The following is a 20,228-nucleotide window of genomic DNA, read 5'->3' as shown; positions in this document are numbered from 1 at the left end:
AATTGTGATGTTTGCTTAATATCCCGTTGAGTTACATAGTGGTGGTACTCTTTCTAGAGATGTTTTGAGAAGATGAACTTTTATAACAGGAAATATAGTCATCTCTGAAATCACACAGACTACTTTTCTGAAAAAAAAAAAAACGTACCTTTTACATATCAATATATATCTTTAGGCTTGGAGCAGGAACAAGTGAAACTAAAGGGTCACTCAAGGCTAATTATGAACCACCACACTGCGTCACCTTCTCAAAGTAGGCTGAGGAAATTCCATTCACAGGATTAGTCCTTTAGTCTTTGTTAGGTCCTTCTTCCATTGCCAGGGACACTAAGCTTTGCCTTTTGGGACAGTGCTGATCCATTCCAGGGACAGAACCTCTGCTTTACAAAATGCTTGCTTATCTCACAAACTTTCATTAAGGAAATACTCCTGCTAGATCTTCTAAAAAAAGAATCTTTGTTACTGCTTTCTTGCCACCTTTCACAGCTGAATTATTGAAAATCATTCAGAATCTCCAATAAGGGCAAATATATGATGGCAAAATATGTTCCGCCACAGTTATTAATAATTTCTATTTAGAATTTCTAGCTGTTATTTTATACACAAGCCTCAGAGTATCAATGGACAAGCAAATAGTCTACATCTGAGAATCAGTCGGCTCTCCTTGCTTTGCTGGAGTTAATGTCTGTTCTGAATTCTTACTTGCTATATGGTATTTAATACTGTATCTAAACACCTACATGAAGGAAATAGTTAATATATTAAGCGTAGTTCCACACACTTAACTAATACATGAGTAGAGCAGCATTATAACCACACAGACTACTTTAAGTAAGATTTGTAATGAAGCAACATTAATTTTTTCCAGACTCATAAATTATTAAGCATTCTCTAATATCTCAATGACTAAAAGATCAAGTGTAAATGGCTCAGAAAACTTTAAATGAAGAAAGAACTGTACTTGTTTTTTCAGGAAATCTAGATGCCTCACTAATCCCTTGGTACTAATACTAACCACTTGGTACTTGATACTAAGAACTGATAATCCTTAGCCATTTACACTGAATTCCAGGATTACACAGTATTCCTCTGGCTATGAAAGTAACTCATATTACAACCTCAACTTCAGTGAAAAGCTAGTAGGAAAAAAGCAAATTTTAGATTAATCTATGAACTCCACAAGCTAGAGATTGTCATACTAGGTATATGTATGAGGCTTAAACCATAGAAATTTAAATATTCCTTAGTAAATTAATGAAACTGGTGCATCATCCAGATTAGTTTTATACTTCACATTTGAAGCCAGAGACTGAAATTTTATATTTTGATGTGTGTTGAGGACAAGCATTTACATGCCAAGAAAGATTCTCTCTTCTATTTCCACAAACACTTCATAAACCAGCTACAATAAACCCAAATATTAATTTCTGACACCACCGGAGAGGGGGGAATGCTGTTGACTTAGATGGCATTGTTTTCTTATAATGCCAAATATATCACTAAGAAAATGTCAAACTGTAAGATTAAATTAAATATATATTAGTCTTTTGTCCAACAATGCTTTTTTTAATGCTTCTTCAGGACTGCAGGTAGCAGTGTTATGCTCTTTAAACCTGTATTCTTCAACCTGCTTTTCTGCTATGTTTCTTGGTCTCTTAAGCTTGACACAGGATTGTTGTTCCAAAACAGCATAATGGATAAACAAATAAACATTAAATTGTTTATTTAAGTACCCCTAGAACACTTTTAGACATTATGCATTAGTATTTAGATATGTTATTAACTATTATGACTGTAATCCTATAATAGGAAGAAAAAAAAAAAAGAATGACAGTACACCTTAAAGTTTAAAAAGCTCTTCAGATACAACAAAATATACCTTCTACCAGCACATTTATAAGATTTACAAATGACAGCCTTTCTTCAAATTAAATAACTGAGCTGAAACTGACATGGAACTGACATGGAAATTCTGCATAAAAGAGTGAAAAAAAAAAAATCTCATAATTCATCTCTTAACAGCAACACACATGCTGTCAGCAGTTGGTAACTAAAAGTTCGAATTTCTGCACCAGCATCATCATAGCTGCATTGATCGCCAGTTTTAATGCAGAATTCTGGTAGGGAAAAGACAAACTGGGGAGGGAGGGCACAGGAGAAATCCCTATATAGACAGTGTATCAGAAAGAACACTTCAGTAGAACAGAGGTTTTGTACAATTTCAACATTGCACTGAGATCTCATCCTAAATTTTTAGATTGAAAGAAAAACCAAGCAAAACCCCCCATTTTTACAGTTAATATCTCCCATTCGGTAATGGTCAGCCACAATGAGTGTGCTCAACTGTGCTGTTGCCTTCCTTTTGTTAAAGCTATCTATTTTACCTTGGTTCTTAATTAAAAAAGAAAAAATAAGCAAAGGTAATTCCATCACAAAAGAACTGGGAAAGCTTTGTTTTTCTTTAAGCTACAATTACATGTTGCTTCAATCATAGTCAAATTTTCTTTCTTTCCCATGGGGATTCCCCCAGTGTCTCAGTGCATCTGTTCCTAGCATTAAAGCATTCAAGTTTTTTTTCCTTCACCGAGCTGCTTATTTTCATGACGCTTGCATTAATTTAATCCTCTTTGAGTCAGATTCAGCCAAATTTGTTTCAGAAGGTAAAGGTGGTGGGTAGACAGACAGAACATGTAAACAACACACAAAAGTTTCTCTACATAGAAAACCAGACTGGTAAAAGGTGTAATTAGGTATTCCTTACAACAGTGAAACCAATACCTACAAATCCTTTCCACTGAAAAAACAGTAGATGATCTTACTTTTATATTCTAATCTGTCTTTGAAAAGGTTGTTTGATAGAATGTCAAGTCATGGGACATTTCAGTTCAAAGCTTACTAATTTCAGAAAGTTTTGGCTGTGTAAGAGGAAAAAAGCTCACAACCTTTCAAAGACTTCCAAAATTTCAAGTGGTCTGCACCAAAAAACAGCAACACAGAGGCAAGGCAAACAAACAATTGAAAAATACACAGAAAAGCAGAAAGAAGAGGAAAGAAAAGTCAGAAGTCCATATTACACACACACATATCTTACGGAATGGAAGTACCGAATACATAAACAAGAATTAGATTTCATGTATTCTCCTAGGCTCAAACATTTCAGAATAATTCAGCAATCCTCCTTATATAGCATTGCTCTAAAGACAAAGAGGTGAAGTATCCCTTTATGCACCACAGAATTTGGTTTGGGTTTGTGACTAGAAACCACGAGACCTCCTGAAAGATACACCACAAAGAGACTTTCTGTTTTATCTCGCAACTCCTGTTTAAAACATTCCAGAAGCACCTGGAAAGGCTTAACTTGCTTCAGCTCTTTGCAACTGTAAAAGCAATGTCAACTGAGACAACAGTCATACTGCTCAAGACATTCAGATCTGTCATCTTTAACTTAATTCATCAGTACGTATTAGGAAAACTTTACCTGGGGTGGTGGTGGCAGGGGAAATCTGTTATCACTTTGTCTATAAAAATAATCTCTGATATAATATGTACGTATTATATTTCTTAAGATAAAGCAAATAAACCCTTTCAAAGAAGTGTATTTGGACTCAAAATCAAACATATTTTCTGGTGGAAAACAGACCTTTTAGGTACTAAAATATCTCTGCACCGAATATAAACCTACTTGAAGAGGAGTGGAAAATCTTCGACAATTATAATAGAGGCAATAAATCTTCAATTCTGTTCTCTTACTAAATGAATGCTTGACATTGCTTATGACAGAACCACTTGACTAAGAAACAGCTTCATATAACAGAAACCAGCTGTCTTCTGACAAACAAGAAAGCCTACATTTGCTGAATAACATATGTCATGTTTGTCCATTTTTTCCTTTTTACTTCCCTTTTTTAGCTAAAGTTCCTTTTGTGCTGAAAAACACAGCCATGTTCCCCTCCTGAATACTACTTAGTTCACTACTTTTACCAGTTCCTCTTCAATCTGCCTGATTAACACCTTGAGTTCCCTCTAACTCTTCAAGGACTGAGGAATAACTTGGTAAAAAATAATCAGCTAGCAGTCTGGAAAAAGATTCCTAAGAAGCTCTACGTTTATGACTGCTGCTCAGTCTCTCTTTTTTTCTTTGCTTTAATCACAAATCCCTAAATGGTGCTCTGCGTCATCTACCAATTAGTTATGCCAGTTCTAACCTGTACCAAGCCAGGTCTCCATAAACCCTCGTCACATCATGCAGCCTCAGAAGCCGGCTCCAGCTCAGCAAGTCCCCTCTTTGTGGTTAACCACATTGGCAGCAGCTCCTTGCTTCCTACCACGAGCGCTGAGCACCCTCAAGGAGAGATGGTGCTGAGCTCCCTTCTCATATAAAACGCCATTTCCCTCTCCTTGGAGAACGATTTCATTCATGGCTGACAGAAACAGAGGGTAATTCTGGAAATAAAAAACGTAAAAAGACGGCATGTGCTTCAAGGTATGCAAAAGTGCACTCTTTTTAATGAGGCAAATAACAGCATCTGTCTTCTCACTGGTATGAGTGCATACTGCTCCTTAGCATTAGTAGGAGTCAAGATACAGATACCGTATTATTACTATGCACACAGGATTATCTCCCTGTATTACCCTGAACAAGAGATTTCTGACTGGTTACAAGGAAATTTGTGTACTCTCTCCTCGTGCCAGGACACTTTCAAAGAGGAGGAAAAAGCCTGACAAAGAAAATGCCAAACTGTAATTCTATTAAATAACTTGAAGCAGAATGTCATAGTCAGTTACATATTTAAAGACTGAAAGCAGACTAACATTTGTAAACAAATAATTCATTTAGGCTTTGTTTCAAGGACTGCTCCTGGCTTTCTGTTTATCAGACACAAATGGCAAAGCGATGAGTCCTACATCATAAAATTTTGTAATACTCAGAAGCAGAGCTCCAGCGAGAAAAATCTAAGACATCTACATCTCAATGCGTTATTGTAGCATGAAGGTTTTGGTGTTTTTATTTGCCTGCCAGCTTTTTTCATGGGAGGACTGAAGTTTCTCCAATGTACCATAAAAACGTAAATGAAACTTCAGATGGATGTATTACTTAGTGCCGTGAAGAAGGAAGGACCTCCCTGCACTGATGTAGGAAGCAGAGGTGGCTACAAAACCACCCAGAATTGTCTTGGGGAAAGTAGTTCAATGCTTAGTAGCTTTCTTAAATCCTAGAAGAAAGCTGCTAGCTATGATGGGGAAAGCTAATCCTCATGAATCATACACACTGATATTGTCACATGTACCAGTACTTGGCCAGGAGAAAAAATTGCCACGGAATCCTAGCTGAAGAGTATACATCTAGATCAGCAAAATGTTGGTCAGCCCCGTGGCAGATCTCCTGGCTATGGGGCAAAGTCTACTGTTTTGATACAAAATATGGAGAGCCACACCATCAATGAATGTTGGTGTGAGGTCTGCTGTCTTAGAGAACATGTCCTGTTGTACTGATGAATGGAAACTATGCAAAACTGGAACGCAGACACTACAGTTGCAATCTGATTTTGTAAAGGATGTACACGGGAATTGCATAACTGACAACATTTTAGGTTACTTCATTGACTAAATCACAACTGGAGAGGAAACAAGTCTAAACATACAATCAAAGTGCAGATCTGCTAAAAACCTTATTTTAGAATTATTTTGGAATATGTTTACAGTAAAATATCATGGACTTACTGATAGTTCTTCTCTACAGTTAATTTATGGAGAGTAAGGAGTACTTGAAATGTTTTATTTGGGGTAAACATGAACTCTTTATACAGACAACGCCACAGTTCTCCTTTGCTGACTGATGCTAATACGAAGTAGTTCTGTAGTTTTATTTGATGATTAAAGCAAATAAAAACCCCTAGTACTCTATAACCTTATAGCTACCAAAGCTAAAGCTTGGCAAAAGATGATGGAATATTGAAGTCCTACAACTAACTTTGTCACAAACTGGACAACGCTGACAGAAGTTGACTTGAAGGAGCTCTATTTCTACTGATGTGTATTCATTAGTAATTTTGTCCTAGAGCTTGTGTAGATGCATTTGGGGACAACTTGTGATGATTCTGTAATTAAAACTCATATTTGTTATACCCCAAACCATACCTCATTCCAAATTTTTATGGCAAAACATCAGACCTATGGAAGACGCCACATCAGTGAGATTTATTTAAACTTAAAGAAAATGGAACCTGCAAATATCACTTTGATCAAGTAACTCTGCAAGTCATTTTACTTCTGATGAAAATGCAGTTGGTCAAATTTTAATAGGTAAATTAATATAGGTAAATTGCTTTTAAAATGACTTAATCTTTTTGGACAACATGCAGTTTAAAGTAAAGAACTTCATCTCAGCACATGAGCAAGCTTATCAAATTTATATAGACACCGTGTGGTCCAGGATTCCAAATTATTCTAAACAAAATTCAATATACTTGAGTTCACAGTGGTTACCCTTCTTGACAAAAACAGACAAAGACATGGCTGTTCTGCAGTACGGCACACGGTGAAGAGATCCGCAAGCAGGCAAGGAGACACAAAACAACACCCTTCAGGTGTACAAGATAGAGTACAGACAGACACACAGATGATGTCCCAACAAGACATACTAGCATAAGCATGGTATTGGGCAGTCACGACTAAAGGATATTCAAACACAATTCAAATCACACTCAATCTAGCTCACAGGCATCTGCACAACTTTTCTTGACACCTTCCTGTTTTTATCCTTCCTGGGTTAAAATCAGACAGGCTCTAATCACGCCCACAGGTGAAGTTTCATAGAAATTCACTTCAGAAAATGGTAATTTTTAAAGAACTTAAAACAGACAATTCAGCACTGTACATTCAGAATAAAGATCAATTTGAAAAGTAGGTTCCTTTTCTAAGCACATCACAGTTTTCCGCAGCTGTTTTAGGCTACAGCCAAGTTACAAGTGTTTCCTACCCTGATGTTAATGTAGGTTGGTTTATGGCACAAACTAAGGCCTAAGCAAGTTTTTAATGCCCAGTTTAGTTTTGGAACATGACAAAAAACTCAATGCATAGTATAACATTTTTGCTGTGTTCATGCTTTCTATTTTGTGACCCCAATCACAATACATATAATAACAAACAAATAAATAACAAATCCTGTGGGCTTATGGCACCCCTCCTTCACTGGAGAGATTCAAGACTGAGCTACAGAGATGCTTGCCCCTTCTGCTTCTTCTTTCACAGAGCCTCCTTCCATTGCACACATTGTCAGACTTTTATCAAAATGGTGGGGAACCCTCTACCACATGTACTGCCTTTACCTGCTAGAATAGAGCATAGGTTGTTCACGTTGGTAATGCTCATCTACATTCAAGGAAGAAGAAGAAATTGTGGTTGCCAAGGAAGCCGCTTCAAACAGAGATGGAGTGCTTGGCACTAGATCCGGCCGGTGGCGTGAAGCTAGTACTGCATGCACAAAAACAAAGAACATTAACAAACTTAATTTCAAATCGAATCCAAGGATCTTTATGCAAGTGTATGGAGTCACTTAGTGCTCTCAACAGCTTCTTGAACCTTCTTAGTATGTTTGAATTGATGAGATTGTACTATTCATGTGCCCATACCCACACTCTGCTGCGTTACAGGGTGAATTTCAGCTGCTAGCCAATACATTCAGCAGAATGCAGAGCAATGCCAAGGTCGAATATGAAACAGTGTTATGAATATCTGATGAATTCTTCTAAATTCTGGGACTGGTCTCACACTACCAGGGCCTGGTTTTCAGATGGGGTTAGGTGGCTGGTTATCCTTTGAGCCTGGCTGCAGATGAGAGAGGCGAAGTCTGTATCTCTTCAAAAAGACTCTGGGAACAAAGAACTGAGCTTCAAAACACTTCATGTGATGTGTTTGTTTAAAAGTCAGTGAAAGAATAGCACTGGCTCTGGCCTTAATTCGCCACCTGGGCTGGATAAATTCTTTTAGGATTCTCTGAAATCCAAAAGATTAGTATCACACTATAACCTTGATTCTGACTTCCTCTTGCTCCTGAAGGTCCATTCTACCAATTATGACTAACAACTTTCTCCGTGAGAATAATCTGACTCTGAAGTTTTGAAAGCTCAGCCAGATTGGAAGCTTTCTAGTTATAGGGCTTCTAGAGCTTATACTAAATTACTTTAAAAACACTGTTTAGGCTGTTGATATGAAAGACATTACCTTCCTCATCAAGGCTGGCATAGCTTTGTCCTTCAGCCAGAATGCCACGCTTTTCATCTTTCCACTCCTGGCTAACCGCACACACTATTTCTTGTGATGCTGCCTTTAGGGCTGTGATGGAATTGCACCGTTTCTTTGAAGGTGAAGACTTCAAAGCTGCATTACCAAATGAAAATAGGTGTTGAATGATGCCGTCTTATCTCCCTGCACATCTTTAACAGCACATAGAAGAGCAAGCCATCTATAAAGCTAGAGTTTCTGAATACAGACAAAGAACACATCCAGACAGAAACCCACTTATCAAATATTATATTAAAACTAGAGCAAAAGGCATTGCTATTTCACCTATGAGTGAAGTACTTTTGTCTTTTTCCAGGGTTTCTATCAGCTCATAGGACAAAAAAAAAATCTAGTCAGTTAACCACATTGACATCACTAAGTTACAAATCTATGGGAGTATCAACCTGTGTAATCAGAGACAGAATGATACAGAAAAAAACAGATGACAGGAAAACTAAAAAGACATCTGGAGTATTCTGAGAGGTTATGATAATTTCCCTGAGCTGTGAACTACTGCTATAGTAGATGTATGTGCTACTGCAAAATTCCCACTTCAGTGACACGTGTCAAACATCATCTTTGGGTAAAATAAACACTTCCAAGATGTTGATGGCTTGTACACTCAGGATGCTTATATGAGCATCCCCTTTATAATTCTTACCAGGGCCTGCCTACTACAATGGCATTTTGTGTGAAACTCTAGGATTTGACCATTGACGCTACTACTGAACCACGACCCTCATTTTTAGTTCTTCTCCAGAAGGATGCCAGCCCTTTCATTTAGCTTCAGTTGCCAGCTGCTGACCTCCATGCATTGGCGGCAAGGTTACTTCAGATGCACTGCAATAGTTCATATTGTGCTCTACTACGAAATTAAAAGCATCAAAGCCACTTGGCTAAAGACTGAAGAAAAGAATCAGATGCATAACTCCAGGATATTGTTAAAAGATAACACTGTAGATAGCTGCTGAGCTAGCCTCTGCCCAAGGCTGAATCTGCTTATTTTGTTTTTATTGTTATGTATGGAAGCTTGTTCTGTGCACTAGAGGAAAAAAACACATATTCAAAACAGGGCTTAAGAATTTAAACTGAAATGTCTAACTCAAAGTTTAGCAAAAATGTTCCTGAAGGCAAAACACTCCCAATTTTTTATTTTATGAAAGAATGATAATGCATTTTAACCATTAATCCATATAAAAGGAGATTAACCGCCTTGTATGCAGAGCAGATCAATAAGAGTGGGATATTAAGACAGGTTAACAGCCTGCAAAAATAAGACAGTCAAATTAAGTATATAGAGAGAATTAAGCATGATGTCCTTAATAGTACATTCTAGATTTCAAATACAGAATGGGTTGTGTCTTGTGCTGACATAAATCTAGCAGTCAGAAAAAAAAAAAAAAGACTCAAATGTTCAGGAAACCTATATGGCTGCATGAGACATTTATTTTTTCCAACACACAGAAGCATCAAGTTGACTACTCCTTACTCTCTATCAGTACTGAGGAGTTTGAGTATCGTCTCAGACAACAGAGCTCCCACCAGTTCTCTGGCAAAATTATTCTAGGGTTAAGAGATCTGAATCTCAGGAGGCTCCTTCCTCCTTTCAGCTGAATTTTGCTTCATATTTTTTTGTATAACATCAGATTCTTTTATTTTGATATTAATTATTCTTTTCTGAAGGATTTAACATTTACACCTTAAATTGTTAATTTGTGCTAGTATTTGTAGTCATTCTTGTTCACTTAAATCTCATTTAGTTCTATCCTTCATTTGTATTTTGTTCTACCTCTATCCACGTATCCACTCCAGACAATTAATGACAAAGTTAAGAGACCAGCATAACACTGGTGAAAAAGGTATTTAAAAAACACTTTCTATCAGTTTGATAGAGTGACATATGCTCAATACTCTTTCTGTAATATTTGAGCCAAGTGTCCATTCCACATTTTGACGTTCAACTCCAAACCAAATACAGTTCCATGAGTAGGATTATCAAACTGCTAACTAGGATGCATTTTAGAGTCTAAATTCCTCTATAAGAGACATATTTCTGGCCAATCAATTGATATTTATTTGACAAGAACCCTGCTTTATAAAAAAAAACCCCATGAAACTCACAAAACGCTGCTTCCTAGAGACTAAGGAGAAACATCCCTTCTCTAACTGAAAAAAAAAAAAAAGTGCAATTTCAGCATCTCCACCGATTTAAAAAGTGATTTGGCAGTAAAGCAGTAAATTAGTATGGATGCATACTATTTAAACCAACTGATCTGTAGGTCTTACAATAATGTTTTATACCACTTGCCATAGTTGTTGAAAAAACCTCTCATTGCTCAGATATCAGAACAGCATTTCCCCAAGGAGCAGCCTGGGCCACAGTGAACCCCAAGCACTCATCTTTGCCCTTGCTGGTATATTCATCAGGTCTTCCCTGAAGCCTTCCTCACTGCACACACACTGAATGTATCTCAGCGGTTGGCACCATCCTTCTCTGTACTTGTGATGCTTCAGACTGAATTTCCTTTCAGTAGCCTGACCAACTTATAGAGGAATTATCCATAAATTCATTAATATTTTAAGACTCTCCAAAGGTCTTATTTTCCTGAATAGCTGTCACAACATGCCAGGCTTATAGGGAATCACTAATTAGGGTTAATTCAAATTCTCTCTTTTTCTTCTAAAGACTCCTTTGCTCTACTTAAAATATCTCATTTCTTTTTATTTTTTTCAGTTCAGCCACTCAGCTTTCCTCTTTCATCAGTGTATCCTACTTTTTCTTCTTATTTAGTAATTTCACAAAGTACTTTTAACCTACACTTCTGATTTCATGTTGCTTTTAGTTACCAGTTTTCCCTCTTCTTTCTTGCTCTTTTAGACTAATGGCGTATGTTGTTATCATCTGCCATGTCTCTAACTTTGGTTTTCATGGTCAGGGTCAGAGTTTCGCAAGCTCACTCCAAATAATTGGATTCTTTCAAAAAACAGTTGGATACTGGTCTTCAGAAAAATGATACTATCTTTAGACCAAAGCAGAGAAACAAGGCCGTGGTAAAGACGATGGTGAGGCAGGTTGTCCCCTTGCAGCCCATGGATGTGCATGGTGGCGCAGATATCCACCTGCAGCCCGTGGAGGAACCCACACTGGAGGAGGTGGATGCCCAAAGGAGGCTGTGACCCCATGGGAAACTGGCACTGGAGCAGGCTCCTGGCAGGATGTGCCATCCTGTGGAGAGAGGTGCCCACACTGGAGCAGGTTTGCTGGCAGGACTTGTGACCCCATGAGGAACCCACACTGGAGCAGTCTGTTCCTGAGGGACTGCACCCTGCAGAAAGTTCGCGAAGGACTGCACCCTGTGGGAAGGACCCATGTTGGAGAAGTTCATACAGGACTGTCCCCCCTCAGAGGGACCCCTTGTTGGAGCAGGGGAAGAGTGTGAAGAGGAAGGAGTGGCAGAGACAACGTGTGATGAGCTGACTGCTACCCCCATTTCCCCTCCCTGTGCACTGCTTAGGAGGAGGTAGGGAATTCACCAGTGAAGTCGAGCCCAGAAAGAAGGGAGGGTTGGGGGTAAGGTGTTTCAAGATTTGGTTTAATTTCTCATCATCTACTCTTATTTGAATCATAGTAAATTAAATTAACTTTCCCCAAGTCAAATCTGTTTTGCCCTTGACTTGTAATTGCAGAGTGATCTCTGTCCTTATCTCAACCCATGAGCTTTTTGTTATATTTTTCTCCCTCTGCCCAGTTGAGGAGGGGAGTGATAGAGCAGCTTTGGTTGGCACCTGGCATCCAGTCAAGGTCAACCCACCACACCCTGTAAGTTGCTAAATAATGCATCTTACCCTTGACAATGAATTAAAAAATTGAAGAAGGAGAAATAGAGGGGAAAACTAGAAACGGGAGATAGTGACAAAAGACCTTAAATCCAACCAATATCCAACTTCTGATTGTTTTCCTTGATAAAGCTCAGAAGAAATCCATATCAAAGAGAAGAATGCCTATCTTTTCAAACATGCTTGAGGTGGTATGTAAACAATCTTTAAATTGCAAATTAAATAAATAAAAGTCAATAGGGGTATTCCTATGAATAACAGGTGCAGGACTGGACACATCATTAGATCATGAAATTTATCTGTATATCAATCCAATATAAGGGAACTTGTTTTGCCTTCAGATGCCCCTAATGTGACAAAAAATACACAGCAAATAATTCTCTGTAATTTACTATTAGAGCACAACCTTATTAGCTCCAGTGAAGAAACTCAACTTCTGTCAATGTAAGTGCTACAAGAAGTTGAATAAAGGATTCTTTTATTGCCAAGACAGGAGTGTTATAAAGTAATGATTATTAAAAATATCTAAAAGTGATAACTTTCTTACCTTGAACTTTCTTGAAAACTCTTGTACTCATAAACTTTAAAAATCTATCTGCATAAAAACTTGGTCGGTGAACTGAAACAGTATCCTGTAAGATTGAAAAAGGTCTTAGTCACATTTTCCATTTGTAAATCACAAGTAAATTGTCAAGAAAGAAGCTGGACACTTCAGGTAAACTATATCATACATTTCAGGCACACTCAAAACAAGTCAACCCTAACAAGTTTTCCCTTTTTAAAGGTTAATTCTTCAAGAACTTTAAGTATTTTATTTATGAAATTATGAATTATGAATGACACAGCCATATTCTGCAAAATCTTCCTGGCATTCAAAATGTTTTTTTCATATTCATCAATGTCCTGCTAAGTGGCCATTGTCTTGTGTAAGTTATAAGGACAAGCTGATCATTTTAGTTGCTTTTTGAAAGATCAACAAATAGAATCAGAGCATGTATTTGGTGGCAAATGGGCCTAAAAGATTTCAGCAACAGTTCAAACCATGTGGTGATGGTAGACTACAAATATACCAGAGCTATATCTTTCCTGGCCAACATCAGTTGAAGTTCCATTAGCTAAAATATCATCAGTTTGAAAAAATAAAATAAAATCTACTTACTCCATCATAAACAAGAGCTTTCCAAGAATGTTCCAGCTTCTTCATTAACCTAAGCATATACAAACAAAATAAGAACTGCTTTATAAAAATTCCATATTTGTAAGTAATTTCAGAATAGTTTATTCAATAAAAACTTGAAATTCAACTTACCTGTAAGACTGGAGAATATCAATAATACCCATAAATAAAAGTAGCTTTTCTCCTTTATGGCTTTTAGCTGGAATACCTCCCATCCTGAGAGAAAAAATGAAAAAGTAGTTAGAGTATCTTTTAAGACATCTCTGATCATCAGTTAGCAGGTGAACTGTACCCACTTACAAACCCAAAGAAATGCACATATTAAAGACAGATGCTACAGTGCAAAGTCAGTCAAATGTGGGTTACTTAGTACACAACTGATTTTAAATAGCAAACCTAAAGTTATTTGGGATCCAGTGGTAAATATCTATTAAAAACAAAGAGTGTTTTAGGATAACTTTTAGATAGAATTAGAAATATTTAGATGATCTGAAAATAGGAAAAAAGTATACAATAGTTTATTACTAAGGAAAATAAATAATTTTGCCTAGCTAAAGGAGAATTTTGTCACCTTATGTAATTAATATGTAATTGAACTGTAGAGAGCCTGCACATTACTCTAGGTCTGAAAAGGTTGTTTTGTGTACTTTTCACTAAAGATTATGTATGTGCTTTTCCAAAATTCCTCTACAGACAATTAGTGACAGAAAAAGTAGCAGCATCAAGCGAAGACGCCTGACTGCCTGGATGTCCACTTGGTTTAGAGTACTTACTCGGGCATGACCTTAAAGAACAAAACGCTCATCCTAAGACCCTCTCTTCCCACTCTACCACATAAAAAAAGGGTCCGTTGTTTTTAGAACCAGAAACTGAAATGAAACACAGCAGAAGACTGACCTAGGGGTCTTTTTTGTAAGACCTAGGCTGATTTTCATCCACCTCACTGAGGTACCTGTTCTGTCAATACGAGAGAGATGATAGTGCAAGGGGCCAAGGAAGAACTCAACTGCTGCAGCAGGCTCTCAGCAGTGCTACTACGCTGCTCAGGATCAAGGCAACACTCCATTAGCTCAAGTGATGTAGGAGCCCAGGGTGGGTTTCCATACATAATAACAACAGGGACTTTCTCGGATGACCTATATGAGGCTTTGGCTTTTAGTTAAAAAACCAAACCAAACCAAATCCAAAACCCAACACACCCCCAGATTGCCAGTGCAAGACCTCTGACACCATACAAGAGCATCCACCATCTTCTATGTGAATGTGGGTAATGCTGTAAAAACTGAGTGAAATTCAGCTCTACTTTACATTCTAGAATGCTGAGCATCTGCAAAATCTCTCTGAATGCTAAATACCATAATTCTCCCATGTGCTTGCTGTAGGTTTAAGCTCATGATCCTATATCATCGGTTGTATTTACCTAGACATCTCCCTTGGGAATCAGAAGAGTAAATCCTTCATTTGAAATGAAATCCTCATTGTAATGAAGGACTGATCATACAAAATGAGAGCAGTGAACATAATGCTCTCACTAACACTGAACATATTTCAAAGGAAACAACAGAATAACTGTTGCCTATATACTTAAATTTCTATTGCAGTTTTTGCTAGATAGAAAAATCAGAGGAAAGCAGCAGTTCTTAATCTCAGAAAATATCGTACATGGATATGACTGCATTTCAGTGATTGATGATACAGTTCTGTGTATTGAGTATACTATTTTAGATGAAAATAACCACTGTAGGGATATCCAATGTTAATAAATAGTTTTTGCTTGTGGCTCATCAGGCTGCTTCCAGTTAAAATTAGATTATACCTACGGCTCCTGTAATAGCTGTCTCATAACATCACTTTTATAAATGAATGCACTTGTGCATACATAAGTCACTCTGAGCTAACAAAATTTTCTATCTTGTATTTAAAGATGATCAATTTACTAATCAACATTTTAGTTTCTTGCTCTGCAGCAAATCTTGATGGTCCAGCTTTTGGGGGAAAAAAATAAATGCTTAAGCTTTCAATTCCTGAAATGCAGTGTACTATCGAATGTTTTGCTTCTTAATACCAAGTGGTAAAGAGTGGAGAAAGAGAATGTGCAAGTTTTAATAGTAACCTTAAGAGCAGGTTACGACACTTACGTGTTTGTTGTTTCCGTGCTGATGGAGTCCCCTGACTTCCTAGGGCCCTGTATGGACTCCATGGCTGTAGAATAGAGAACTTTCTGCCCTCCAGGACGTTTGGCGTCTGATGCGCTCTGGGAACACTCTCCCTCTTTTTCCTTCATGTTACTGTTCAGTATGTGGATTCCCAGTAGCAGACTGTAATCCATGATCTTAAAACTTTCTAGAACCTATGAACAAAGAAGAAATGGCTGTACTGAAACAAAAAAAAGGCTACCTACAATATGAATTACACAGCAGCATTCTGAAAACCTAAGTAAAAACAGGCCTTCAAAGTACATGTTTCTCTTATTAGGAAAATGTGTGAAATTATAATTAAACAAAAATCTTTTAACTACCCCACATAAATCAAAGTGCTAGTTATCTAATAAGCTCAATGCTGTTGTTGCAAGTGGGAAAGAAAGATGCATAGCTGAAATGTAACCTGATGTTATTTTGTAGTCAAGGAAGATACATCCAGTCAGCACCTTTTTTTATTTATAGCAAACAATCAATTAATAGTTCCACCACATACTTATGAACTACAGGCATTTTTGAAGTCACCTCTAATGCATGTTCCAGACTTTACTGAGCATTTTTGCCTAGACTACCTCCCCTCCACCTCCTGTTTATAACTGAGAAAGCACTCTTGGAGAACTTTCAAAATTTCAAAAAAAGCATTTGCTCCCACTGTCTCATTAACAGCTGATGGGATCTGGGTACGAAACTCATGCATCTCTCTTTATTAAGCTAAATAGAGTCGATCTAAACTGCAAAGGCAGTTTTACTTCTGAAAGATGACTTAACCAACCAGCCTTCTCTTCTGGCTCTACCAACCATTTTTGTCTCTGTCAGTAGGTGAGTTCCCTTTCTTTTGTCCTTCCATGACAGGTACTGTCATAAGTTTCTAGTCAGTTACATCATTATGAAGTCTGGCATGCTGCCATTAAAAGGAAATACAGTTCAAGTCAATATGCAACCATGAACTAAAACAAGCTGTGATCACATCTAGTAATACAACCAAACTGTTAGCAGACAGCAACTGTGTTCAATATCTCATGTCTCATGTAACAGCAGAACTGGTAGCAACCAGGAAGGATATGCTGTGCCACTCACCTCTCCTTTACCTCATGCAGCTCAGCAGTGATTCATGATATGTTTTGGCACACAACGCCCTAAGATAATGGTGTAATTTTTGGCACAGAATCAAGAGGCAACAGTACATCTTTTTACGCGAACAAGAATAAAACATGATTTTGCAGAGACGACAAATAAAGAGCAGTACTCCAGGTACGTCATTTTGATGAAGACTATCAAAGTATAAATATTTTTTACAGAAAACACTGAGATGGTTTATGAACTCTAAGACACATTTTGCAAATCCAAATTGAGATTTGTTGGCAACCACCGGGAAAAGTCTAGTGATCTGCAAAATTGTATGAGGAAGAAAATGGAGTCTACTACTTAACACATCCCCAGAGATAATTTTAACTCCAGTGTCCAAGTATATAGGCAAAGAGGTAGTAAAACTCTGTTCTGCTCCATCTATATTCCTTACGTACTCATTATACTAAATAGAAGCCAAATGTACAATACATCTGAATTCTTTTCAACCTCTGGCATTTATCTTCCATGAGGAACACAGTGTTTTAATTTTAGCACCGTTGCAAGCATTTAAAGTGAAGAAACAAAGCATAACACACTGTAGTCTAAGTGGAGAACGGCATAGGCTCATTCTGATTTCCAGATGCCAAGGAGAAGTTTGGAAGACATGGTAGGTTTGATCTTGCTCAGAGTAATCCTGCACAGAGGTGGGTTAGTTCAAATGGAACAAGAAAAAGGCTGCTAACGTATGGCCCTCAGTACTCCACAGCATCTTATGATGACAGAACTCACAGAGAGTTTCAGGATACAACAAAAAAGCGTATTTTAAATTACCATACAATAAGATAACAAAATGTTATTGCGCATTGTGTGGTGACATTGGTGGCTAGTAACTTCCTGGTTTATGATCATCATGACTTGCAAAAATAGCACAGCTAAAAGGTACAAAGGCACAGACACTTGGTGCTAAGTAAGTTCTAGAATTTTCTTTACACCTGCTACTTTGCTACCCTTTACTCAGACTTTCTCAAAAAGAAATTTCTATATAACGTATTCATTAAAAATATGTAATCAGTGGATGTTTGCTGCCAAATACTGAAAGTAGATTCTGGGTAGGCTGAAGAAAAACCAAAAAAACCAATTAATCCTCTATAAAAATACTTACCTTAGTAGTACAGTCAGCAACACTGTTTATGCAAAGCCAGATTAGAGCAGCTATTCAGGCTTGGAAAAAGCATTGCCACTTTTATTTTACAGTTACAAACATCAGTTCTGCCTTCAACCTATTCTTTACTGCTTTTAGAATTATATTACATTAGACAAATTATGATTTAACTGCGCTAATTACATAACCTACATCTAGGATCGGATGTAGCTTCATGGAAGGGTGTGGTATAATGTGCCGCTGCTTCTTCCACAGGGACCTCTTACGTCTTCATACGTCAATTATCTGACTGCATCAATTCACCACTGTCACTTAAGCCCGTACCATTTATACTATACAATGGACTAAAAATCTCTCTTACTATTTATGCCTTTGTTTTAGGATTGCTGAAAAACACTATAAAACCAAGTAGCTATTCTGTTATTCCGGCTCATTATGAAACTGAAACACCTGCACATCCAATGGATTAACTGCAGTACACATTCTTACAAACAGCACACAGCATATGAACTCTAGCCCTCATCCTCCAGACACCCTGTTCACGGTCCTACTCAGAGGCAGGATTGTCCAGTCCACAAAGTGTCTTCAGGATATTGTAATATGATCTGCCCCTCTGACTGTCTGCTGGTTTGATACACAGTTCTGATTACCTCCCCCTTGAAATTTGATAACCAAACCAGCCACTCCTTACGCAAACGCACATCTTTTGACCAGGTCCAAGCCTGTTTTACTCCCCTGTTTGTTTCTAAGGGAAATGCTGATAAGAAATAATTAACCAGAACAACAAGGAAGAATCTCAAACATCAGCACTCGACAAAAACTTACTTCGCGTCAAACTCTTCGGTCTGTATTAAGACAGGAATTTTACTTCAGTCAGTGGGATTTCCAGATGAATATAGCTGAAAGGTTCTCACATATGTATCATCATTAATACTTAAAATAGCAAATTATGATTATTTTTAAGCGTGTAAGTAACATTTTGTGCACGCAGTTGTACGAATTAATCTGGTTTGCCACAGAAAAGTTACAGAGTGCAGCACATTGAGCTATTTCTGAACATGCAGCATCCTATGAGAATAAAAAAGGCCTAAGCCTTTTCCTGGGTTGAGGGTTGCTTGCAAATAGCTTTGATGATTTCAGATGGAACTGCTTTTGAGAAGCAGCAGCAAGTTTTTGCTACAGAGGTACCAAAATGAAATCCTAATCTAATGAAAAAGCACTCAAACAAATCACAGTATTAAAGGGCTATATTCATAGAAAAGTGAGGAAGCCCTGCAAAACACCTCGTGTCATCCATGTGAGATCACTAGAAATTGACATTAACTCGCAGAAATACAGTCCTTGTGTTAAAGTGAGAGAAATTAAATCTTTACTCATGCAACCACTCTGAAATGCACCTTGCCAGCAAAATGGCACTGGGAGATTTCACCAAGAATATTCTTATTGTTAGTACACAGCACCATTAAGTGTTGTATTTGCTAGTGACAAGTAAACGTTCAGTTCATTAACTCGACATTAAATTGTTCGTCCCATTTGTATTTATGTATGTGTTATTTCACTAGCTACACAGATTCTGTCAACACGATGTTGTCACTTGGTCACCAAGTACTGCTTGCAAGGCTGGCTTTAGCTGGTCTGACAACTTACAGGTGGTGAGCGTCACTCATCCCCTTCCAGCCTTAAGCGCTATTTTGCTTTCATACCACATAAAAAACCCAGTGAAATGGCATCACAAAATACGTTGTTTCGGAACATGGAAAAATAACTCCCTGAATCAGATTTTCTTTTCTCTGAGCTAATCAGATATTAAAGCATTCTGTGAATCATCTTAGGCATGGTTACACTCAACTATCTCAGCCAGTGACTAATAAAGCAAAGCAAGTATTTCTGCCATGGAATTCAGTTGTATTTTAGATGCAGTCAGCTCAAGATGTGTATTGTCTGACGGAGAAATCTGCATTCACGTTGCTAACCGTGCAAAACAACTCAATTCGGCAGGTCATTTTCATAAAAGAATCAAGGAAAACACTACTCAAAAAAAAAAAAAAATAGTTTCACAAGCTTATGAAATGCAAAAACGAAAAGGATAACGATGCAAGCAAACAATTCCTCTCCTACAAGCATTTTGGAAACGGGACATAGTAACTAACATAACAGAAAGAAGACTAATTTCACACCAAAACAATAATTACTCTCCAATGTAAGGAGATATATAAAAATCCCACAAAATAAAGGACTATCTCACAAGTCTTAGTCACTATCTTAGAAACAAGTGCACTAATGTCAAATGCCTAGTGATGGGTCTGGTTTAGAAAGAATCTGTGTCAAGAAAATAAATCACCAACCCCTCAAAGCATACATGGATTCACTTCGATTTCAACAGAATTTTTCAAACATATTGTTAACTAACACTCCTAAAAATTATAATCTTGTTTCTGATTTCCAAAGTAGAAGTAAAGAGAAATTTGGAATTTCAACTGATACCACAGGAGTGATAAAATAT

At 37.5% G+C, this 20,228-nt stretch overlaps 1 protein-coding gene across 6 annotated transcripts in view; it reads right to left on the bottom strand.

The window, feature by feature from the left end:
* The window catches only part of PIP5K1B (phosphatidylinositol-4-phosphate 5-kinase type 1 beta), a 114,075-nt gene that overhangs the window by 12,218 nt on the left and 81,629 nt on the right, over window positions 1-20,228 (bottom strand). For all 6 annotated transcript variants that reach the window (XM_074570447.1, XM_074570445.1, XM_074570448.1 and 3 more), the window contains 6 exons: window positions 15,436-15,647; window positions 13,430-13,513; window positions 13,280-13,328; window positions 12,668-12,752; window positions 8,224-8,379; window positions 7,329-7,473 (listed from right to left, as the gene is read on the bottom strand). In XM_074570447.1, the coding sequence (XP_074426548.1) occupies window positions 7,329-7,473; window positions 8,224-8,379; window positions 12,668-12,752; window positions 13,280-13,328; window positions 13,430-13,513; window positions 15,436-15,647 (731 nt within the window). The remainder of the gene's footprint in view (window positions 1-7,328; window positions 7,474-8,223; window positions 8,380-12,667; window positions 12,753-13,279; window positions 13,329-13,429; window positions 13,514-15,435; window positions 15,648-20,228) is intronic.

This window comes from Larus michahellis, chromosome Z, assembly GCF_964199755.1.
Source record: "Larus michahellis chromosome Z, bLarMic1.1, whole genome shotgun sequence".
Taxonomy (NCBI): Eukaryota; Metazoa; Chordata; class Aves; order Charadriiformes; family Laridae; genus Larus; species Larus michahellis.
This window is presented reverse-complemented; position numbering and strand designations above follow the sequence as displayed.